This window comes from Stegostoma tigrinum, chromosome 29, assembly GCF_030684315.1.
Source record: "Stegostoma tigrinum isolate sSteTig4 chromosome 29, sSteTig4.hap1, whole genome shotgun sequence".
Classification (NCBI taxonomy): Eukaryota; Metazoa; Chordata; class Chondrichthyes; order Orectolobiformes; family Stegostomatidae; genus Stegostoma; species Stegostoma tigrinum.
In genome coordinates, this window is record NC_081382.1 from 40215340 (window position 1) to 40239998 (window position 24659).

The 24659-nt window shown below is 49.9% G+C and overlaps 1 protein-coding gene across 2 annotated transcripts in view; it reads left to right on the forward strand.

Annotated features, from left to right (window-relative positions):
* The window catches only part of LOC132206046 (lipocalin-15-like), a 44500-nt gene extending 36739 nt beyond the window's left edge, over positions 1-7761 (forward strand). Inside the window, exons 3-6 of one of the 2 annotated variants that reach the window (XM_059638336.1) lie at positions 630-700; positions 1476-1586; positions 4023-4126; positions 6714-7761. In XM_059638336.1, the coding sequence (XP_059494319.1) occupies positions 630-700; positions 1476-1586; positions 4023-4126; positions 6714-6761 (334 nt within the window). In that variant the 3' untranslated portion in view covers positions 6762-7761. The remainder of the gene's footprint in view (positions 1-629; positions 701-1475; positions 1587-4022; positions 4127-6713) is intronic. The other variant, XM_059638337.1, reaches the window with a different exon arrangement.
* The last annotated feature ends 16898 nt before the right edge of the window (positions 7762-24659 follow it).

A 24659-nucleotide genomic window follows, 5' to 3' on the forward strand; every position in this document is an offset into this window, starting at 1 on the left:
GCATAGCAGATTCTATTGGCTGAATGGCCTCCTTTAGCCTGTATGGTTTATGGTGTTACAATGGAGTCTTCCTTACACAGCAGATGGTTAGGATCTGGATTCCGTTGCCTGGGAGTGGGAGGGAAGCAAGTTCACTCGCGGTTTTCCAAAGGGAAAGGGATATCTGCTCTGCGGGGTAATGATTTGCAGGTTATTGGTGAATAGGGTGACGGAGTCAGACAAGTTCAATAGCTGCTGCGGAGAGGGCTATCACAAACACGACAGGCCAAATAGCCTTCATCTGAGCAGCACAGTGCCTCATGGTACCAGGGACCTGGGCTCGATGCCAGCGTCAGAGTTTGTCTGTGTGGAGTCTACACGTTCTCCCTGTGTCTGCGTAGGTTTCCTCCCAAAGTCCAAAGGGTGGCTAGGGTGGGTTAGCCCTGGGAAATGCGGGGGTTGGGTGTGGGTGAGATGCCCTTCCGAGGGGGTTTGTGCAGACTTGATGGGCTGAATGGCCTGCTGCCACACTACGTGATCTGTGCTGCGACCATTGAATGTAGTTAGTGATAACTGATCTACGGGTAAGGAATGTTGGGACTGTGTGGGGGGTTTGCATGGACAATAATTCCAATCTCATTTCCTTGTAGGGGAAATGACTGTATGTCCGAGACGGAGGCTTTCCGTTTAGCTAATAATGGCTTGGAATTTACCTCCGAATGTAAGTACGGGTTTTAAGGATTAAACAAACAGAAATCATGTAATCATTTAATTCACTCCAGGACGTGGCTGGATCCAGCATTTCTTCCCTGTCTCTAAATGCCCCTTGAGTAGCTGGGGGTGAGCTGCCTGTTTGACCTGTGCGTTGGGTGTGTTGGCAATGTAGGGCTTTCACTCAGATCGTGTTAGACTTTCAACGTGGGGACTGAATGAAGCGAGAATCCTGAAGCAGCGAGAGGCAGGAGGATGTAATGGCCCACGGGGGAGAAGGACAGAGGCTTTAACCCACGGAAGGGGTGGATGGTGGAGTTTTGCTTACTGAGGGCTTTGTGCTGTGTTAACAGATTCTCAAACAGTAATGCTTGGCTCAGTGGTTAACAGTGCTGGCTCACAGCACCAGGGATCCGGGTTCGACCTCAGCCTGGAGTTACTGTCTGTGTGGAGTTTGCATGCTCTCCCCGTGTCTGCGTGGGTTTCCTCCGGGTGCTCCGGTCTCCTCCCACAGTCCAAAGATGTGTAGGTTAGGGTGGATTGGCCATGCTAAATTGCCTGCAGGGGCCAAGGATGCATAGGGCTAGCTGGGTTAGCCGTGGAAAATGCAGGGTGAGTCAATATGGAGCTGGGTCTGGGTGGAATGCTCTCAGGAGGTTGGGTGTGGCTTTGATGGGCCAAATGGCCTGCTTCCACACTGTGGGGATTCTAGGGTGGCCTGCTCCCCAAGAGTTTGACTATTCAGTGGATGGATGGAATGATTGATTTCTCTCTCTTACCCACAGTGAAAGAGTACTTGGTGTTCCGAGTCCTCAGCACAAAAATTGCAAGTTGCCTGATTATACACACGCAGGAGAGGAAACAGGGCAAAATGTACCACACAATTGCCCTCTACAGTGAGTGCCAGCTGCCAGTCTCCTTCCTTCACAACTGCCGACATTTAGAGCAAACAGTTTTCTGCCTGCTCTCTTTCTCCTTCACTCACCCACTCGATGTCTCCCCGTTTTAACCCCTACCCTCCCTCATACCCCACCACCACTCTCTCACCCCAATCACTCACCCAACTACCCCTGATGCCTACTCAATGAGTTTGTCTCTCACTCTTCCATCTCTTCCCCCCAAATCACTCCAACCCTTTACCCGAATGCCCCATCACAACTCTCGCCTCACCCCAAACTTCGCCTGTTCACACCGTCCCGCTCTCCCTCCCTTCCGCAAATCCCTCGCCTCTCTGCATGTTCCTATTCACCTGTCAGAGCGCCACACTGTCGGAGGGTCAGTGCTGAGGGAGTGGGCACTGTCGGAGGGTCAGTGCTGAGGGAGCGCCGCACTGTCAGAGGGTCAGTGCTGAGGGAGCGGACACTGTCGGAGGGTCAATGCTGAGGGAGTGCCGCACTGTCAGAGGGTCAGTGCTGAGGGAGTGGGCACTGTCGGAGGGTCAGTGCTGAGGGAGTGGGCACTGTCGGAGGGTCAATGCTGAGGGAGCGCCTCACTGTCAGAGGGTCAGTGCTGAGGGAGTGGGCACTGTCGGAGGGTCAGTGCTGAGGGAGCGCCGCACTGTCAGAGGGTCAGTGCTGAGGGAGTGGGCACTGTCAGAGGGTCAGTGCTGAGGGAGTGCCGCACTGTCAGAGGGTCAGTGCTGAGGGAGTGGGCACTGTCGGAGGGTCAATGCTGAGGGAGCGCCTCACTGTCGGAGGGTCAGTGCTGAGGGAGCAGGCACTGTCGGAGGGTCAGTGCTGAGGGAGCAGGCACTGTTGGAGGGGCAGTGCTGAGTGAGTAGGCACTGTCGGAGGGTCAGTGCTGAGGGAGCGGGCACTGTCGGAGGGTCAGTGCTGAGGGAGCGCCGCACTGTCAGAGGGTCAGTGCTGAGGGAGCGGACACTGTCGGAGGGTCAATGCTGAGGGAGCGCCTCACTGTCAGAGGGTCAGTGCTGAGGGAGTGGGCACTGTCGGAGGGTCAGTGCTGAGGGAGCGCCGCACTGTCAGAGGGTCAGTGCTGAGGGAGCAGGCACTGTCGGAGGGTCAGTGCTGAGGGAGTGCCGCACTGTCAGAGGGTCAGTGCTGAGGGAGTGGGCACTGTCGGAGGGTCAATGCTGAGGGAGCGCCTCACTGTCGGAGGGTCAGTGCTGAGTGAGTAGGCACTGTCGGAGGGTCAGTGCTGAGGGAGCAGGCACTGTCGGAGGGTCAGTGCTGAGGGAGCGCCGCACTGTCGGAGGGTCAGTGCTGAGGGAGTGGGCACTGTCGGAGGGTCAGTGCTGAGGGAGCGCCGCACTGTCAGAGGGTCAGTGCTGAGGGAGCGGACACTGTCGGAGGGTCAATGCTGAGGGAGCGCCTCACTGTCAGAGGGTCAGTGCTGAGGGAGTGGGCACTGTCGGAGGGTCAGTGCTGAGGGAGCGCCGCACTGTCAGAGGGTCAGTGCTGAGGGAGCAGGCACTGTCGGAGGGTCAGTGCTGAGGGAGTGCCGCACTGTCAGAGGGTCAGTGCTGAGGGAGTGGGCACTGTCGGAGGGTCAATGCTGAGGGAGCGCCTCACTGTCGGAGGGTCAGTGCTGAGGGAGCGGGCACTGTCGGAGGGTCAGTGCTGAGGGAGCAGGCACTGTCGGAGTGTCAGTGCTGAGGGAGCAGGCACTGTTGGAGGGGCAGTGCTGAGTGAGTAGGCACTGTCGGAGGGTCAGTGCTGAGGGAGCGGGCACTGTTGGAGGGTCAGTGCTGAGGGAGCACCGCACTGTCGGAGGGTCAGCGCTGAGGGAGCACAGCACTGTCAGAGGGTCAGTGCTGAGGGAGCACCGCACTGTCGGAGGGTCAGCGCTGAGGGAGCACAGCACTGTCGGAGGGTCAGCGCTGAGCATGCGCTGCACTGTCGGAGGGTCAGCACTGAGGGAGCACAGCACTGTCGGAGGGTCAGCGCTGAGCATGCGCTGCACTGTCGGAGGGTCAGCGCTGAGGGAGCACCGCACTGTCGGAGGGTCAGCACTGAGGGAGCACAGCACTGTCGGAGGGTCAGCGCTGAGCATGCGCTGCACTGTCGGAGGGTCAGCACTGAGGGAGCACAGCACTGTCGGAGGGTCAGTGCTGAGGGAGCGCCCCACAGTCAGAGGGTCAGTGCTGAGGCAGGGCCACACTGTCGGAGGGTCAGTGCTGAGGGACTGATGCACTGTCGGAGGGTCAGTGCTGAGGGAGTGTCACACTGTGGGAGGTGCTGCCCCTGAATGGTGGCAGTGAACAGGATGATTAGCTGAGTGTGAGTTGTTCACTGAGTCGGAATGCAATTGGATGTTCAAGTAGGGAGTGGACAAGCTTCACTTTTTAAGTGTTGTGTTTCTGACCGAAACAGCTCGAAATCCAGATGGGATGGAGAATGGACGTAAGATCTTTGAAGACCAGGTTCAGTGTCTGGGAATGAAGAAAGATAAGATATTGGTCCTGCCTCAACAAAAGGTTTGCTTCCTTTCTTGACCTTCCTCAGAAATATGTAGAGTATAGTTTGAGTGATTGAAACCAAAGACAGAGGCTTAAGCTGTCCTCACCTTTGGTCCCTCAAGACCTGACACTCCCTGGCTGTGCTGAGTGTCGGTGCAATGGAGTTTCTGGAACTCTGTGTTGCTTATACTCTCACTTGTACTAAGGCCTAGTTCAACCCCTCCCCATGCTCGCTGACCTCTAATATTTCCCCTTCTGGCGACGCTTCAATCTTCGAATTCTCATCTTCGTTTCCAAACCCCTTGCTGCCCTTCCCCCCCACCCCTCGCTTCCCCGGTAATCTCCTCTGGACACCCAGTGCCTTCAGGTCTCTGCTGTCCTCCTTTCCAGGTGTCTTCCCCATCCCCAGCTTTGTAGCCCAGACTCTGCCTTAAAGCTTAAAGTCCTGTAGCAATATGGGACATTGACACGATGCACTGTAGAAATACATCAGGAAAGCACCTTCCAAACCCGTGAACACCACCATATACCGTAAGGCATAGCAGCAGATGTAGGCCATTCAGTCCATTGTGTCTGCTTTTCCATTTAACGATATCACCATCCTCAACTTCACTTTCCTGCCTTTTCCCCAGAACACTTGATTGCCTTACTGATTAAAAATCTATCTGAACATTCACAATTAGCCAACCTTCACAGCCCTCTGCAGTGAAGAATTCCCCTGATTCACTCCCGTCTGAGAGAAGAAATTCCTCCACATCTGTGTTTTTAATGAGCCACCCTTATTCGGAGCTGATAAGAACATAAGAAATAGGAGCAGGATGTTTGGCCCTTCGGACCTGCTCTGTCATTCAATAAACTCATGGCTGATCTTTTCATGGCCTCAGTTCCACTTACCCACCCTCTCATCATAACCCTTTATTCCTTTACAGTTCTGAAAGTTATCTCTCTTTGCTTTAAAAACAGTCAATGAGGAAGCCTCACCTGCTCCAATGGGCAGGGAATTCCACAGATTCACAACCCTTTGGGTGAAGAGGTTCTTCTTCAACTCAGTCCTGAATCTGCTCCCCCTCATTTTGAGGCTGTGCCCCCTTGTTCTAGTTCCACCCACCAGTGGATATAATCTCCCTGCTTCTGTTTTATGTATTCCATACATAATTATATGTTTCTATGATTGGAGCAGCATGATGGCTCAGTGGTTAGCGCTGCTGTCACACATCGCCAGGGACCCTTCGGGCGACTGTCTGTGTGGAGTCTGCACATTCTCCCAGTGTCTCCGTGGGTTCCCTTTGGGTGCTCCGGTTTCCTCCCACAGTCCAAAGGTGTGCAGGGTGGATTGGCCGTAGGAAAATGCCCGTAGTGTTCAGGGAGTTGTACATGAGGTGGGTTATAGGGGGATGGGTTTGGGTGGGTGCTCTGAGGGTTGGTGTGGACTTGTTGGGCTAAAGGGCCTGTTTCCACACTGTAAGGATTTAATGATTCTATGAGATCCCCCAGCCCCTATTCCAATGTCTGTTGCCCCAAACTGCTCAATCTTCCCTCATAAGCTAGCCCATTTAACTCTGGAAACATCCCAGTGAACCAGCTTAGTGATGCCTTCTTGACATAGACTCTCCCACAAGGAGGCACAAGCTCTCCACATCTCCCCTAACTACCCAACAATCCTGTATGTTTCAATAAGGTCCCCACTCCAATGAGTACCATCCAGAAGGACAAGGGCAGCAGATACATGAGAACACCACCTGCTCCAAGTTCCCCTCCAAGCAACTCGCCATCCTGACTTGGAAATATATCACCGTTCCTCCAGTGTCACTGGGTCAGAATCCTGGAATTCCCTCCCTAAGTACATTGTGGGTCAACCCACAGCATACAGACTGCAGCGGTTCAATAAGACAGCTCACCCCCACCTTCTCAGGGGGCAGCTAGGGTCGGAGAATAAATGCTGGGCCCACACAGTGACACCCACGTTCCATGAAATAATTTCAATCATTTTACATTCCCCCTCTCTACCTCTCTGTCACTCTCCCTCGATTTGCTGTTTAAACCTCCCTCTCTGAGTTACAACAATGTGGCTCAGTGTCAGAAACTGCCCAGCCAAGCGCCCTGCGGATATTTTAAGGTGTAAAAACTGCCTCATAAATGCACGTTGTGCATTTGAAATAAATGTGAGAAACATGAATCACTGCTTCACGTCAACTATCTTTCTCGTGTTTAACTCAAAGTTTTGACAACAGACTTATATTCTAGGGGTTGGTTATTGAGATTTCATCAGTGTCACCTTCATATATGGTCACATTCCGCCTGTGGGATCGTGCTGTGCACAAATTGGCTGAAGCATTTTCTTGCATCACAACAATTATGGCGCTTCATTGGCTAACAAGAGCTGCGAGATTTGCAGAGGTTCTGGAAAGTGCTGTACGAGTGCAAACTTTTCTTTCATAACTTCAGGTTCTTCTATCAGACCCTGAGCTAATATTGTCTGAAACCATGGAAATATCTTCATCAAAAGTGATGCACACACTGGGTGAAGTTCGTGTTGAAACCCCTTGTGTGTCTGGGTGAAATAAGTCTGCACTGTACTAAATATGACTTTTTTTTCTTTCTCCAGGAGGAGTGCGTTCCACAAAATACGCAGGAAGCAATCCAACGGAAATGAATTAATTAATTCCCTCAGTGAACGGGAGCTTTGCAAAACACACTGTCCGGCAATGCATTTGCAAAATCCAGTCCTGAAAGTAGAAGCAAAGAGCTGTTTGCAATATTCCAGCATTAATTCTCAGAAAATTAGCTTGTTTGCTAATGGCTAATAGCAGAATGTTCCATTCGGTCCTCAGCTTCCCATAGAACACTCCCACTCCCTCCACCTCCGATGCTCAGTAGCAGCAGTGTGTACTCTCTACAAGATGCTCTGCAGAAATTCACCAAAGATCCTCAGACAGCACCTTCTAAACCCACAACTGTTTCCATCCAGAAGGATAAAGACAGCAGATACATGGGAACACCACTCCCTCCAAGTTCCCCTCTCACCATCCTGACTTAGAAATATATCACTGTTCCTTCAACGTTGCTGGGTCAAAATCCTGGAATTCCTTCCCTAGTGACACAGTGGGTCGACCCTACAGCAAGTGGACTGCAGTGGTTCAAGAAGGCAGCTCACCCCCATCTTCTCAAGGGAGCAACTAGGGACAGAGCAAGAAACGCTGACCCAGGCAGTGACACCCACTTCCCATGAAATAATTTCAATCATTTTACATTCCCCTCTCTCTACCTCTCTGTCACTCTACCTCCATTTGCTCTTTAAACCTCCCTCTCTGAGTCACAAAAATGTAGCTCAGCATCAGGAATTGTCCAGCCGAGCAGCCTGTGAACATGTTAAGATGTAAAAGCCGCCTCTTAAGTGCACGTTGTTGTTAAGTTCAAACAAAATGTGAGCACTTTTCTCGCAGGTACAAGTCACAACTTTTCTCACTGGGATCAAAACCCTAGGGCTTGCTCCCAGACAGCATTGTCGGTCTACCCATATCCAACAGACTGCAGCAGTTCCAGCCGGTAGTTCAGCACCATCTCCTCAAGGGGTAACTCGGGATGGGCAAGAAATACTGGGCCCAGCCAACCACATTGGAAGAGCAAAATAAAGGAATGAAATGGATCTGGCATCAACGTGCTGTTGGGTTTTTCTGTGTGAGTTGTACATTGATTACAATTGACAGCAGCATCCAGGGTAAGGGAGTGATGATATAAGGACAGAAATGATCCAAAGATGACCCTGTTGGTACCAAGCCTGAGCCAGGGTTGAAGAGACGAGTACAGATCAACTGCTAACAGCAAATGGAAATTCAGAGGCAATGAGGTGTGAGGGTGGACTCATAACAGTTTATGACTGAAAGCGGCCATTCTAGTCTTCATTCTACATTTGGATAACGCCACATTTTAAAGCTGGCTGGCGGAGGGTAGGTGCAGGGAGAATTCCAGTAAATAGTTACGTATGGAAAATGAACTGGAGCTCCATGTTGAAACCGGGCCAGTTATCCTGGTTTTTCTTTCTGAAGGAAGAAGAGGGCAAATTTTAAAGCCAGCCCCGCACTCCGTGCCTTCACCCCCACTGTCCCTATCACACCGACACCCACACCTACCCACCCACACCCCACCCCCCAATCATTGGCTACACCATCGATCACAGTCCATTTGATATGCTGCACATTTTAACAAAATGTAGCGGGGTGGGGGGGGGATAAAATTCTGGCTGAAGAGGTGACCCAGAATCACTACAGCATAGAAGCAGGCCATTTGGCCCATTGAGTCCAAACCAACCCTCTGAAGGTCACACTCCCATAACCCTGCATTTGCCATGGCTAAACCACTTAGCCTGCACATGTTTGGACTGTGGGAGAAAACCCACACAGACACCAGGAGAATATACAAACTCCACATAGACAGTGTCCCGAGGGTGGAATTGAACGCGGGTCCCTGGTGCTGTGAAGCTGCAGTGCTAACCCCTGAGCCACCGTGCCAGCCACTCAGACTGCAGGGACCTTCTAGATACTAGTGATCAGTGTTTGGAATGAATAGCAAACACATCACAATCACTGGTGTGATATCTCTGAGCATCTGGTCACAGCAACAGATTGGAATCTACTTCACCAGGCTGGGGCTTTATAGATGATAATGGGAACTGCAGATGCTGGAGAATCCAAGATAACAAAAGTGTGGAGCTGGATGAACACAGCAGGCCCAGCAGCATCTCAGGAGCACAAAAGCTGACGTTTCGGGCCTAGACCCTTCATCAGAAAAGGGGGTTGGGGAGAGGGTTCTGGAATAAATAGGGAGAGAGGGGGAGGTGGACTGAAGATGGATAGAGGAGAAGACAGGTGGAGAGGAGATAGACAAGTTAAAGGGGTGGGGATGGAGCCTGTAGAGGTGAGTGTACGTGGGGAGGTATGGAGGGGATAGGTAAGTCCGGGGAGATCGGACAGGTCAAGGAGGGGGATGAGGTTAGGAGGTAGGGAATAGAGGCGCGGCTTGAGGAGGGAGGAGGGGACAGGTGAGAGGAAGAACAGGATAGGGAGGCGGGGACGAACTGGGCTGGTTTTGGAATGCAGTGGGGGGAGGGGAGATTTTGAAGCTTGTGAAATCCACATTGATACCATTGGGCTACAGGGTTCCCAAGCGGAATATGAGTACCTTCGGTGGCTCCATTGTGGCACTGCAGGAGGCCCAGGATGGACATACCGCCTAAGGAATGGGAGGGGGAGTTGAAATGGTTCGCGACTGGGAGGTGCAGTTGTTTATTGCGAACCGAGCGGAGGTGTTCTGCAAAGTAGTCCCCAAGCCTCCACTTGGTTTCCCCAACATAGAGGAAGCCACACCGGGTGCAGCGGATGCAATCTACCACATTGGCGGATGTGCGGGTGAACATCTGCTTGATGTGGAAAGTCATCTTGGGGCCTGGGATAGGGGTGAGGGAGGAGGTGTGGGGGCAGGTGTAGCACTTCCTGCGGTTGCAGGCAAAGGTGCCGGGTGTGGTGGGGTTGGATGGGAGTGTGGAGTGGACAAGGGAGCCACGGAGAGAGTGGTCTCTCCGGAAGGCAGACAACGATAGGGATGGAAAAATGTCTTTCGTGGTGGGGTTGGATTGTAGATGGCGGAAGTGTTGGAGGATGATGTGTTGTATCTGGAGGTTGGTGGGGTGGTGTGTGAGAACGAGAGGGTTCTCTTTTGGCAGTTATTGCGGGGACGGGGTGTGAGGGATGAATTGCGGGAAATGCAGGAGACATGGTTGAGGGCATTCACGACCATTTCTGCCACAGAATTTGGTTGAGGTCAAAACATTTCAAGGCAGAGTTAGATACAGTTGGAGTTCTAGAGTCACAGAGATGTACAGTTACAGAAACAGGCCCTTTGGTCCAACACGTCCATGCTGACCACGCATTCACGGCCACTGCGAGGGGGAAGTTGCTGTCCTTAAAGAACGAAGACATCAGGGATGTATGGGAGTGGAATGCCTCATCCTGGGAGCAGATGCGGTGGAGGTGAAGGAATTGGGAATAGGGGATGGAATTTTTGCAGGAGGATGGGTGGGAGGAGGTGTATTCCAGGTAGCTGTGGGAGTCGGTGGGCTTGAAATTGTCATTGGTTTCTTGGTTGCCTGAGATGTAGACAGGTCCAGGAAGGTGAGGGATGTGTTGGAGATGGCCCAGGTGAACTTGAGGTTGGGGTGGAAGGTGTTGCAAAATGGATGAACTGTTCGAGCTCCTCCTCGGAGCATGAGGCAGCGCTGATACAGTCATCAATGTAACGGAGGAAGAGGTTGGGTTTAGAGCCAGTGTAGGTGCGGAAGAGGGACTGTTTCCTATGAACCCTTCCTAGTCATATACCCTTGTTTTTAATGTTGTAATGGTACCAGCTTCTGCCATTTTCTCTGGCAGCTCATTTCATCCACACACCACCCTCTGTGTGAACAAGTTGCCTCTTAGATCCCTTTTAAATCTTTCCCCTCTCACCTTAAACCTATGGTCCTCCAGTTTTGGACTCGCCCCACCCCAGGGAAAAGACCTTGGCTATTCACCCTATCCATGCCTCTCATGATTGTATAAGCCTCTATAAGGTCACTCCTCAGCCCCTGACATTCCAGGGAAAATAGCCCCAGCCTACTGGGCGTCCCCCTTTAGCTCAAACCCTCCAATCCCGACGACATCTTTGTGAATCCTATCTGCACCCTCTCAAGTTCGTAAGGATGAAGAGTTCAAAGTGCGGAGGGGATTGAGTTGGAAGATCAGCCATGGTCGTACTGAAGTTCTGAATGGCCTCATCCTGCTCCTATTTGTCTATGTGCCTAGGCATCTGAGTGAGAGGCAGGGAGATGAGAAAGTCTAAAGTGACCTGGATTCTGAAAGGACAGTAGGAGCAGATTAACCATTCTTCTTTGAAATCATACTGGGTACACATTTAAAAATGCAAACAATCACTGGGCCGACTGGGTAAAGAGTGGAATAAGAGAGGGACAAATTGGATCGTTTCTTTCTTTCCCCAAGGAGTCAGCAGAGGAATGACGGATCAAATGGCCTTCAGTGATGAACTTGAGATGGCAGCTTTGGATTCGAGCAGATCCATTCTGCAATATTTTGCTCTCAGTGGTAACCAGAAAATGGGCAGAATGTGAGCCCCAGGGTAAGGGACAGGCAAGTAGCCAACACTTAAGGGGATGGAGAGTGAGCAGGAAGCAACAGCTCTCAAAACTAAATACTAATACCTAAAATTGCTCTGGAAGATATTCTATCAGAGATAATGGGAACTGCAGATGCTGGAGAATCCAAAATAATAAAATATGAGGCTGGATGAACACAGCAGGCCAAGCAGCATCTCAGGAGCACAAAAGCTGACGTTTCGGGCCTAGACCCTTCATCAGAGAGGGGGATGGGGTGAGGGTTCTGGAATAAATAGGGAGAAAGGGGGAGGCGGACCGAAGATGGATAGAGAAGAAGATAGGTGGAGAGGAGAGTATAGGTGGGGAGGTAGGGAGGGGATAGGTCAGTCCGGGGAGGACGGACAGGTCAAGGGAGCGGGATGAGGTTAGTAGGTAGGAGATGGGGGGTGGGGCTTGAGGTAAAAAGGAGCTGCTTGTCCTGTTGTGTTCATCCAACTCCACACCTTGTTATCTCTGAAAGACATTCTGCCTGTTTTACTCTCTTGGCGCTTTACCTTCACTGGGGAAGAGGAGCCCAGACCCGAAACATCAGCCTTCCTGCTCCTCTGATGCTGCTTGGCCTGCTGTGTTCATCCAGCTCTACACCTTGTTATCTTAAATTACTTAATGTCTGTTTTCTGCCTGAGATTCGAGTAAAGGATGACAGCGCAAAACACATGGTGATGTAATCACTTATCCTCCAACTGAACTCAGGGGGGAAACTAGCATGCTGGGAAAAGGATAGTAAGATCCCAAACAGTCGCCCCATTTGTTGTCAGTTATTGATCTAATCTTCATAAAATACATGAAATGTATGAACAAGTTGAAGTTATCCTCCGTCAGATCACAATGTGCCACCATGATATTGATCATTGAGTAGGGGGAGATGTTGGTAATATCACTGGGCTTGTAATTCCGAGAACGCCAAGGGTTCGAATCCCACCACACTCATCCCCTGGTATTTAAATTTAATTCATAAAGTTGGAATTGAAAGTTAGTCTCACTGATGGCAAAAATGGAACTATTATTGATAACCCGCTTTCGGGAGGGAAATCTGCTATCCTTACCTGGTTTGGCCAAATGTGACTCCAGGCCCACAGCAATGTGGTTGACTCTTAATGAAATGCCCCTAGCAACCCATTCAGTTTGAGGGCAATTAGGGACCGTCAATAAATAGTGGCTTTGGCAGTGATGCCTTCATTCTGTGAAAGAATAGAGGGAAGTAAAACATTAAGTCTGACAATAGCTCAACCTGCAATAAAGCCGTTACCTTCCTTAGCATTGAGCTTCCAACTGTTTGTACTTGTATCTAAAGAGCATGTGTATGTGTAAATATTAGGATGTTAGAAACATCTGAAGAGGAGGGAGGTGTAGGGAGAGGCTGGAGGTAGAGCATGAGTTGTTCCAAAACTGACATGTTGGAATAAATAGTTTTCACCAAAGCTGTAACAATCCTGTGATTCAACGATGCCTTTGAGTGAAAGGTCAATATTGAGCCAAGGTGACCCAACCAATCATAAATCATTGACCTTACCACATCTGGAATAGAAATTATTGAATATTTATAGCACAGAGAGAAAGACCACTTGGCCCATGAAGGTTGAGAAACCAGGCACCCAGCCTAACTTCGGCATTTAGTCCATAACCTTGGAAGGGTTGCCTTTTAGAGGTACATTCAGAGTCTTTGAGGAGAGAGTGGGGAGGGGAGGGAGAGAGTGGGGAGGGGTAGGGGACACCTAGCTGGGATTCTCTAAGCGTTGTGAGAATTACACATCACCACACACTCAACGTTGACCAGTCAACTGGGCCAAGTGACGTCACCATGACAACTGTCTTTTTACACCTCCCTCACATCTTGCCCCCTAAGTAATCTCCTTTGTGAGAGGCACAAGGTACATGGAGAAAAAGGTGCCAGGCCAACGTGGGAAGAAAAGGTTCTGGAAAGTTCTTCTCCCCCACTGCTCCTCCCACGTCTCAATGCCCCCGAGACAATTGAGTCTGAATCTTCCAGAAACGAAGAACTCTCCATCAAGGCGCAGCCCAGGGACACACACTACAATGAGGATCAGAATAGTGCCATGGATTCCAACATTGTCAGGCAGCCCCATTGATGACCCAAAGAGTTGGCCCAATGGGGAGCATTGTTTGTCTCTTGGTCCAAATCCCTTTCTGGGATTCAACTCTAGCCGTCATGGCTGACCAAGGGAACGCTGACCTGCCAGAGCTGCTGTGCCATTCCTTTCCAAACCTTCTCTCAGTATGGCCCCATTTCACATCTCACAGTCAGATAAAGTTGTACAGACATAGAGCCGTACAGCATGGAAACATGCCCTTTGGCCCAAGTTGTCCATGCCAACCAGATATCCTAAATTAATCTTGTTTCATTCACCGGCATTTGGTCCATATCCCTCTAAACCCTTTATATTCACAAACCCTTCCAGAGGCCTTTTAAATGTTGTCATTGTGCCAGCCTCCATCACTTCCTCTCGCAGCTCATGCCATACACATACCACTCTCTGTGTGAAAATGTTGCCCCTTAGGTCCGTTTTATATCTTTTCCCTCTCAACTTAAACCTATACCCTCCCCTATCCTGGGGAGAAAAGGCCTTGACTATTCAGCCTAACCATTTCCCTTAAGGGGTGACTCACTGGCTCAGTGGTTAACACTGCAGCCTCACAGCGCCAGGCACCCAGGTTCAATTCCAGCCTCGGGTGACTGTCTGTGTGGAGTTTGTACATTCTCCTCTGTGTCTGCGTGGGTTTCCTCCCATAGTCCAAAGGTGTGCAGGTCAGGCTGGATTGGCCGTGCTAAGCTGCCCGAGAGGGTTCAGGGATGTGTAGCTTAGGTGGGTTAGAAAGGGGGAAATGTAGGGGAATGGGTCCAGGTGGGATGCTCTTCAGTGAGGTGGTGTGGACTTGATGGACCGAATAGCCTCTTTCCATACTGTAGGGATTCTGTGATTTCATAAACCTCAATAAAGTTCCCCTCTGATGCTCCAGGGTATGATTTTTGAGACAGGGGCCCAGAGACTATTTGAAGAACAATCACAATATGATTGGGAAGTTGGTGCAGTGCCAGCTTTACCATCGGGCTGGTGCTACACAGTCCGAGGGGACGATAAACTGAAACCTTCTCAGGTGGGTCCAAAAAATCTCTTGACCACTGTTTTGAAGAGCAACAGCGACTTCATCCAGGAGTCCCAGCAGATCTTCAATCCTTCAAACAACGTTGCTAATGTTGATGGTCTGGCCAATCCTCCACTGCTGTTATTTGGGGATTGTCCACAAACACAACTTCATTGGCTGTAATTAGAGATGACACGGTGTGGAGCTGGAGGAACACAGCAGGCCAGGCAGCATCAGAGGAGCAGGCAAGCTGGCTTTTCGGGTCAGGACCTTTCTTCAGGCCCTTCGTTGGCTTTGGAATGTCTGGCGGTCACACTAAAAAAAAAGACAAATGCTATTTAAATGCGAATCCTTTTTTTCAGAAGCAAAACCAAACCGGATGAAGCAGGCTCCTGGGAGATCCCCCATTGAAATGTGTCCAAAAGCAATTGACCTGACCTTGTTCAAGAACAGACAGACGGGACGACAGTCAAGTAGTAAAAATCAGAATCATAGAGAACAGACTGACAACTGAAAAACAGGGAAACCAGATTAATATAACCTTTTGCTTCTTCACTTGAAGCAACTTTCAACATCTCTGTCACAAATATCTTATGTTTAAATATTCTGTATTTACCTAACTAGACAGCAACAAGAACCTTGTGATAAGGTGATATTTTTCTCTCAGTGTTGTCCAGTTACTTGAATGTTGCTGTGTCAAGCAAATGCTATCGGATTTTCCTTAAAGGCAACACATCCTTCTCGCTCCATGCTCTCAGAGAGACGAGCAACAAAAGCAAATCAAACTGTTGCGGCCGAAATAATGCTGACCAAAATGAGGGGGAAACACAGTAGGTACTCTGGCACAGTCGCAGTGATGATCCCAGCCTCTGGGCCGGGGGCTCAAGATCGGATCCCATCTGCCCCTGAAGATGTGCCACAACATCACAGAACAGGTTTTATTTATTCACTGGTGGGACACGGCTGTCGCTGGCAGGGCCCAGAATTTATTGCCTCTCCCTAGTTGCCCCCTTGAGAAGGTGGTGGTGAGCTGCCTTCTTCAACTGCTGCAGCCCTCCAGCTGTGGGTTGACCCACAATGCCCTCAGGGAGGGAATTCCAGGATTCTGACCCAGCGACACTGAAGGAAGAGCAATATATTTCCAAGTCGGGATGGTGAAGGCTTGGAGGGGCCAGTGTTCCCCTATATCTGCTGCCCTTGTCCTTCTGGATGGAAGTGGTCATGGGTTTGGAAGGTGCTGTCTGAGGATCTTTGGTGAATTTCTGCAGTGCGACTTGTAGATGGTACACACTGCTCTGACTGAGCATCGGACCCGGGGAGCAGGGGCGAGGGAGTGGATGTTTGTGAATATGGTGCAAGTCAAGTGGGACCTGCTTTGTCCCAGATGGTGTAAAGTTTCTTGAGTGTTGTTGGAGCAAGTGGGGAGTATTCCATCACATTCCTGACTTGTGCCTTGTAGATTTTGGACAGACTTCCTTGAGTTGGGAGGTGAGTTACTCGCCACAGTATTCCTAGCTTCTGACCTGCTGTTGTAGCCGTTGAGTCTATACGCAAGTCCAGTTGAGTTTCTGCTCAATGGTAACCCCCAAGGTGTGGGGGATTCATCCAAAAATCATTTCAATTCTGACATGACTTGAGCTGGTTTCTCTATCACCAAAGGTGGTAATGAGGGGCAGGGGCAGAAGTAGATGCTTTGCATCATAGATTCATGTCATCCCTACAGTACAGAAAGAGGCCATTCAGCCCATTGAGTCTACACTGACTCTCCAAAGAGCATCCCACCCAGGCCCAGCTCCCCACCCTCCCCTATCTCTGAAACCCCGCATTTCCCATGGCTAATCCACCTAGCCTGCACATCCCTGGACACCCCAATGTCCCCCTCAACCAGAGGACGGCTCAAGGGAATAAAAGCCCCCTGCCCCCAGCCCATAGATGCTAGCATTGAGCCACTAAACAATCTAAGATAATTCGGGTCATCTGTCTGAGGGTGACTAGATTGATTGAGAAGGGGCTGTCCATTCGGCCAATCAGGATGGAGGATAGTCAACATTCTGAAAAGATCCCAAAGCTTTCCCTTGTTCCCTGGGCTCTGCCCCAGCACAGGTCCACCCACAGGCCAGCTCTGACGTCCCTATCCTTCCCCAAAAATGTTAGCCTGGTTGCTGGGTCCAGTTTGTTTTATTTCAAAGTGTCGTTAGTACTGGGAGGATACATCAAAATGGAGATGTCTCTCACTCTCTCTCTTTCTGTCTCACTCACTCACAATGGCAGGCTATTGTAGCCCCCACACCCCCAGCTTCGAGAGATTTTGCACTGTCCTGAATGCTCCAGTAACAGCATCCACTGGGCACACATTGTACAGCCCAGATACAATCACAGTCCGCTGATGGTGGATATGGAGGGATGTTCTAAGGATGGGAGGTTGAGTAGGGTCGGGCCTGTCCTCATTGGACCTTAGAAGAATGAGAGGTTGGCCACATTGTAGCATATAAGCCCAAAGATTTCCACCTTAGGTGGATTGGCCACGGTAAATGCGGGTTTACGGGTTTAGGGTAGGGGGCTGGGTCTGGGAGAGATGCTCCTTGGACAGCCAGTGCATACTCGATGGGCTGAATGGCCTCTTTCTGCACTGTGGGGTTTCTGTGATTCTTAGGAGATTTGACAGGTTGATGCGGAGAGTTTGTTTCCCTTTGTGGGGGAGTCGAGGACCAGGGGGCATCATTTCAGAGTAAAGGATCACCCATTGAAGGCAGGCATGAGGAGGAATTCCTTCCCTTGGTGGAATTCTCTCCCACAGAGGCCTGTTGAGGCTGGGCCATGTTCACCAGGGTGGAGGAATCACATCAGCCTTGATCTTATGAGTGGTGGAGCAACCTCAAGGGGCTGAATTAGTTCACATCGTTGAAGACTCAACCCAGACACTCGCAGTCTTCTCCCTCTCCAGCAGAGTACTGAGACGTCAGCCTATTCGACCATTCCTGATCTTTGCATTCTGGCTGTGGTAGGAGCATCTTTATAATACTTCCTGCTCTCACTTTTCCAGTGTTTCAAAACCCTTTCTTGAAGTTTGGAGAGCAGAGTTACAGACAAATCCAGGAAACATTCTGACTTGAGACTTCCATATAAATTTAACTTGGCATCCCAGCTTTTGCACTCTCGCTCTCTGGAATAAACCCAAATGATTTGTTTTCATTCTCTTATCATCAACATGCACCATTGACATGAATGCATCAGTCAGGGATTGTGAAATCTGACTTTTGCTTGGGATTTTTTAAACAGGTTTAACCAGGACACTGATATTTGCACACTTCAGTCTGATGGGTTTGCAGTGCTGAGCAATATTTCCTGATGATTGAGTTATAATTGAAACTTATGTCAATTATTTTTTATTTATTTGTGGAATGTGGGGTTTGCTGGCTGGGTCAACATTTATTCCCTGTCCCTAACTGCCTTTGAGCAGGAACGGCGATATATTTCCAAGTTGGGATGGTGAGTGAATCGGAGGGGAACTTGCAGGGGATGGTGTTCCCGTGTATCTGCTGCCCTTGTCTTTCCAGATGGAAGTGGTCGTGGGTTTTGGAAGGTGCTGTCTGAGGGTCTTTGGTGACTTTCTGCAGTGCGTCTTGTAGATAGTACACACTGCTGCTACTGAGCGTCGATGATGGAGGGAGTGGATGCTTGTGGATGTGGTGCCAATCAAGCGGCTGCTTTATCCTGGATGGTGTCAAGCTTCTTGAGTGATGTTGGGGCTGCCCCCATCCAGGCAAGTGGGGAGTATTCCATCGCACTCCTGGCTTGTGCCTTGTAGATGGTGGGCAGGCTTTGGGGAGTCAGGAGGTGAGTTACTCGCTGCAGTATTCCCAGCTTCTGGCCTGCTCTTGTAGCTGCTGTGTTAATGTGGTGAGCTGAATTGAATTGTGACCCCCAGGATGGTGATAGTGGGATATTCAGTGATGGTAACACCATTGAACGTTAAGGGGCAGTGGTTAGATTGTCTCTTATTGGTGATGGGCATAGCCTGGCATTTGTGTGGCATGAATGTTAGTTGCCACTTGTCAGCCCATGCCTGGGTAATGTCCAGATTTTGTTGCATGTGAACATGGACTGCTTCAGTATCTGAGGAATTGTGATTGGTACTAAACATTGTGCAATCATCGGTGAACACCCAATTTCTGACCTTATGATGGAGGGAAGGTCATTGATGAAGCAGCTGAAGATGGTTGGGCCTGGGACACTACCCTGAGGAACTCCTGCAGAGATGTCCTGGAGCTGGGATAACTGACCTCCAACAACCACGACCATCTTCCTCTTTATGACTCCAACCAGTGGAGAGTTTGCCCCCAATTCCCACTGGTTCCAGTTTTTCTGGGGCTCCTTGATGCCACACTCGGTCAAATGCAGCCTTGATGTCAAGGGCTGTCGCTCTCACCTCACCTCTGGAATTCAGCTCTTTTGTCCATGTTTGAACCAAGGCTGTAATGAGGTCAGGAGCGGAGTGGCCCTGGCGGAACCCAAACTGGGCGTCACTGAGCAGGTTATTGCTGAGCAGGTGCTGTTTGATAGTACTGTTAGTGACACCTTCCATCGCTTTCCTGATGATCGAGAGGACACTGATGGGCCAAACAGGGTGACCAGAACAGCACACAATGCTCCCACAGAGGCTTCATCAATGTTCTGTACAACATCAACATGCTATCCCAACCCTTATATGCAATGGTCTGCACAATGAAAGCATGCATGCCAAACATCTTGTTAACTGTCTACCTGTGACTCAAATTTCGCAGAACTGTGTACCCGAATCCTTAGGTCTCTTTGTTTGACAACAGTACCCAGGGGCCCTACTATTAACTGTTTAAAACCCATCTCTTGTCTGTTTTACCAGAATGCAATACTTCACATTTATCCAAAATAAACTCCATCTGCCAATACATTTGGAACATTTTTAAATTTCTCTCTTTCTAAATTTCAAAGACCAAATCTTCAAAAAATAGCAAATAATGCCAAGTCCCACTGGGAATTCCAAGGATGAGTTGACAAAGGCCCTCAGGCCCTTTGAGAAGAGTAAAGCTCCTGGAAGTAATAATTTACCAGCAGTGTTGAGGTCAGCTCACTGTCAGCCCAGACTTACCGGGCATGTACAAAGTTACCTGGGGTGGCACGGTGGCTCAGTGATTAGCACTGCAGCCTCACAGCGCCAGGGACCCGGGTTCAATTCCCACCTCGGGCTGTGCAGAGTTTGCACATTCTCCCTGTGTCTGCGTGGGTTTCCTCCGGGTGCTCTGGTTTCCTCCCACAGTCCAAAGATGTGCAGATTAGGATGGATTGGCCATGTCAAATTTCCCGTAGTGATCAGGGAGGCGTAGATTAGGGGAATGGGTCTGGGAGGGATGCTCTGTGATTTGATGTGGACTTGTTGGGCCGAAGGGCCTGTTTCCACACTGTCGGGATTCTATGAGATATGCTTTTGGCCAATACACAAGGCAAGGCATTGTCACCCTCATGCATAAGTGGATGGAGGGGGACGTAGGTCAAAATTGGCGTCCCAACTCACTGCTCAATATGGTCTACAAAATACTGTCCAAGGTTATCATTAATTAGATCATGGCCGATATGGATCTGGTGGCCCACTGACTAGGCATGCTCTATACCAGTCAGGAAGATCCAACTTGCAGTCTTGTCCTAAGGCCACAAGTGATACAAGCGAGTGGATTCTGTGTCTCATCATCTTGCAGCAAAAGGCATTTGGTGGAATACTGAACTCTGACATTTCATAGGTTTCCAAAGAATCGCTAGATTGAGGAAGCAGACCATTCAGCCAGCTGAGTCAGCACCATCCCTCCAAAAAGCGTTCCACGCTCTCACCCTATTCCCGTAACCCTGCATTTCCCATGGCTGATCCACCCAGCCTGCACATTCCTGGGCACTATGGGCAATTTACCCATGGCTGATCCACCCAGCTGCACATCCCTGGGCACTATGGGCAATTTACCCATGGCTGATCCACCCAAGCTGCACAGACACAGGGAGAATGTGCGAACTCCATACAGTCCGAGGGTGAAACTGAATCAGAGATACTGGGAACTGCAGATACCTGAAACGTCAGCTTTTGTACTCCTAAGATGCTGCTTGGCCTGCTGTGTTCATCCAGCTCCACACTGTGTTATCTCTTATGATCGAGGGTGAAATTGAACCTGGGTCCCCAGAGCTGTGAGACAATGAGTCATGATCAATGCTTTCCAAAATTTGCTTTGGGGAGGGAATCCACAGTTGGATCCAGTTGCTGTACATCAGCATCGATGGTTAAAGTCAACAAGTGCGAATCTGAAAGTTTTCTGGTTAAATCCAGGGTCAGGCATGGCTGCTCCTCCCCTATTTTCAGTCAGGCGTTCCCTCACATATTTTGCTGAGTGAATTGGGAAGGATTCAGAGATACCCCAGAGGTGTCAATCCCAAGCAGGGGAGACACACTGTCCACAGACATCCCTGAGAAAAACAATGTTGCGATCTCCTGCTCAGATCAGCGATGTATTTGCTGATTTTTTAACATCTGCAGTCAGCAAACTAGATTCAATAAGCAAAACAAATTGTGGAAAGACCAACGGCTTCATTCTTTGGTCACGGGATAGACTTATCCTTTTTCCCCTTCTGCCTCACGTCAAAAGACCAGGAGCAAACTATTGCAGACGCTGAGATTTGTACTGAAAACAAAAAGTGCTGGAGGTCACAGCAGGTCAGGCAGCATCCATGCAGAGAGAGCGAGCTAATGTTTCCATTCTAGGGCCTTTCCAGAAGGCTTTCGAGAGCTGGTTCAGGATGGGGAGATGGAAGTGCATCAAAAACTGGAATGTGTTTGTAGTGATGGCAATCAGAAACTGACTGCATGAGAGCAACACACCCGTCTCCATCTCAGGCAGGAACCCACTCATCAGGCAAGACGCCATCTCAGTGTTACTGTACAATGCAAGGCTGGTCCATGTCAAACTCCTGTGCTGTGGAGCTCAGCCAAAAAACCTTCTGTACTGCTTGAAGATTAGAAATCATCAGGATTATAGAATCCCCAAAGTGAGTAAACAGGCCATTTGGCCCATCGAGTTCATGCTGACCCTTCAAAGAGCATCTCCCCACTGCCCCCCTCCCTGTAACCCTGCATTTCCCATGGCTAACCCACCCAGCCTGCACATCCCTGAACACTGCAGAGCAATTTAGTGTCCAACTCATCTGCACAATCTTTGGACTGTGGGAGGAAACCGGGGCACTAAATGAACACCATTCGCACAGACACAATGTACAAATTTCGAGGCATTGAGGGGGTGAGAAAATTGTGCTCGCAAAATGTACCCATCATTACGCCTAACCTGAAGGTCACCTTTAAATACAGGTACCTCCAGCTATTCAGACAATTACACAAAAACAGCAAAGGTTTTGTTCCCAGTGTTGCAAAGGACAGAGAGTGAGCTAGTGATCTTGCAACTCACCCGGTTATCCCACCATTAATTCAACAAATGTAGTAACTAGAATTTTAGTCTGCATGGGATGGTATGTTTTATAGCCAGAGAGGAGAAACATCAGGCAGAGATTTAAGACTGGTGGAGAGGCGGATTAGATCACATCGCATTTGAACATCCCAGGTCTGTGTCACAACAGCCAGACTTTACTCCATCCAGCTCCCATCCTGTATTCCCATCTATTGTTTCAATAAAATTAGCTCTTCTCCTCCTACAGTCGCACTGTCTCAGCCCGTCTACCCTCCACAATATAATAACCCCACTCATCTCAGGAGGAGAATCCCTCACAATAATGTCAAACGATGTGGGAACTGAGCCCACGCTTTTGGCATCACCCTGCATCACAAGCCAGCTGCCCAGCCAACTGAGCTCCTCACCAATTAGTATGCGTACACTTTTCATCCAAAACCATTTTAAAGAATACTTTGCAAGAGATTCAATCACACTGTGAAATATTTACATTTGTGACTGGGTGGGGGAGGGTGATAAACTGGTCCCTTATTGTGGTGCCCATCTATTTGCAGAGTGAGGAGTAACAGGGATAGATCAGGGGGAGTGGGGCCTCTCAGGGAGCCTTTTCAGGGACGGGAGGCTCATTTGGAGGCATCATTTTATAACTCCACAGCAGGATATTTTAAGAGATAGTAGGAACTGCCGATGCTGAAGAATCTGAGATATTTTAAGGTTGCATTTTGAAAGTCAAACTGACGAAAGCTTGATCCAACCAAAGTACTAGCAATGTCTCAAACTTACAAGCGGAAACAGGCTTTTAAGAGATATGAGCAAGGTTCTGCTTGAGCTGTGGCAATAGAGGTGCATCAATCGCCAGGGAATGACACTGTTTATATAACGTCACTCCAGTTTAAAACCAACACACAACGTAAATGAGAGAAATCAGATGCCAAACCCATGACCTCTACCATCTTGAAGGACATTGGCAGCAGATATAAGGGAACATCGCCCCCTGCACGTTCCAAGCCACTCTGCCATCCTGACTTGGAAATATATCGCCGTTCCCTCACTGTTGCTGGATCAGAATCCTGGAATTCCCTCCCTGAGGGCATTGTGGGTCAACCCACAGCACACGGACTGCAGTGGTTCAAGAAGGCAGCTCACCCCCACTACCTCACGAGGTAATTAGGGCCGGGCAACTCCAACGTAACTTCCCTGCTCTTACAATCTGTGTCATGACTGATAAAGCCTAGTGTCTCTCCTGCCTTCCTAATAACCCTATTAACCTGTTCTGCCAGCTTTAGGAACCTGTGGAATTTACTGACAGGTTGAGGCTGTCATTGGTGAGACCAGCATTTGTTTCTCATCCTGAGGTGCAGAGAGCCACATTCTCACCGTTTCTCATGCTGACGTACAGAGAGCCACATTCTCACCGTTTCTCATCCTGACGTACAGAGAGCCACATTCTCACCGTCTCTCATCCTGAGGTGCCGAGAGCCACATTCTCACCGTTTCTCGTCCTGAGGTGCAGAGAGCCGCATTCTCACTGTTTCTCGTCCTGAGGTGCAGAGAGCCACATTCTCACCGTTTCTGATCCTGTGGTGCAGAGAGCCACATTCTCACCGTTTCTCGTCCAGAGGTGCAGAGAGCCACATTCTCACCGTCTCTCATCCTGAGGTGCCGAGAGCCACATTCTCACCGTTTCTCATCCTGAGGTGCAGAGAGCCACATTCTCACCGTTTCTCATCCTGAGGTGCAGAGAGCCACATTCTCACCGTTTCTCATCCTGAGGTGCAGAGAGCCACATTCTCACCGTTTCTGATCCTGTGGTGCAGAGAGCCACATTCTCACTGTTTCTCGTCCTGAGGTGCAGAGAGCCACATTCTCACTGTTTCTCATCCTGACGTGCCGAGAGCCACATTCTCACCGTTTCTCATCCTGAGGTGCAGAGAGCCACATTATCACTGTTTCTCATCTTGAGGTGCAGAGAGCCACATTCTCATTGTTTATTTCTCATCCTTCAGGTGCAGAGAGCCACATTCTCACTGTTTCTCATCCTGAGGTGCAGAGAGCCACATTCTCACCGTTTCTCATCCTGAGGTGCAGAGAGCCACATTCTCACCGTTTCTCATCCTGAGGTGCAAAGAGCCACATTCTCACTGTTTCTAATCCCGAGGGGCCAAGAGCCACATTCTCACCGTCTCTCATCCTGAGGTGCAAAGAGCCACATTCTCACCGTCTCTCATCCTGAGGTGCAGAGAGCCACATTCTCACACTCTCTCATTCTGAGGTGCAGAGAGCCACATTCTCACCGTTTCTCATCCTGAGGTGCCAAGAGCTACATTCTCACCGTTTCTCATCCTGAGGTGCCGAGAGCCACATTCTCACCATTTCTCGTCCTGAGGTGCAGAGAGCCACATTCTCACCGTCTCTCATCCGGAGGTGCAGAGAGCCACATTCTCACCGTTTCTCATCCTGAGGTGCCGAGAGCCACATTCTCACCGTCTCTCATCCTGAGGTGCCGAGAGCCACATTCTCACCGTTTCTCATCCTGAGGTGCAGAGAGCCACATTCTCACCATTTCTCATCCTGAGATGCAGAGAGCCACATTCTCACCATTTCTCATCCTGAGGTGCAGAGAGCCACATTCTCACTGTTTCTCATCCTGAGGTGCAGAGAGCCACATTCTCACTGTTTCTCGTCCTGAGGTGCAGAGAGCCACATTCTCACTGTCTCTCATCCTGAGGTGCCGAGAGCTACATTCTCACCGTTTCTCATCCTGAGGCGC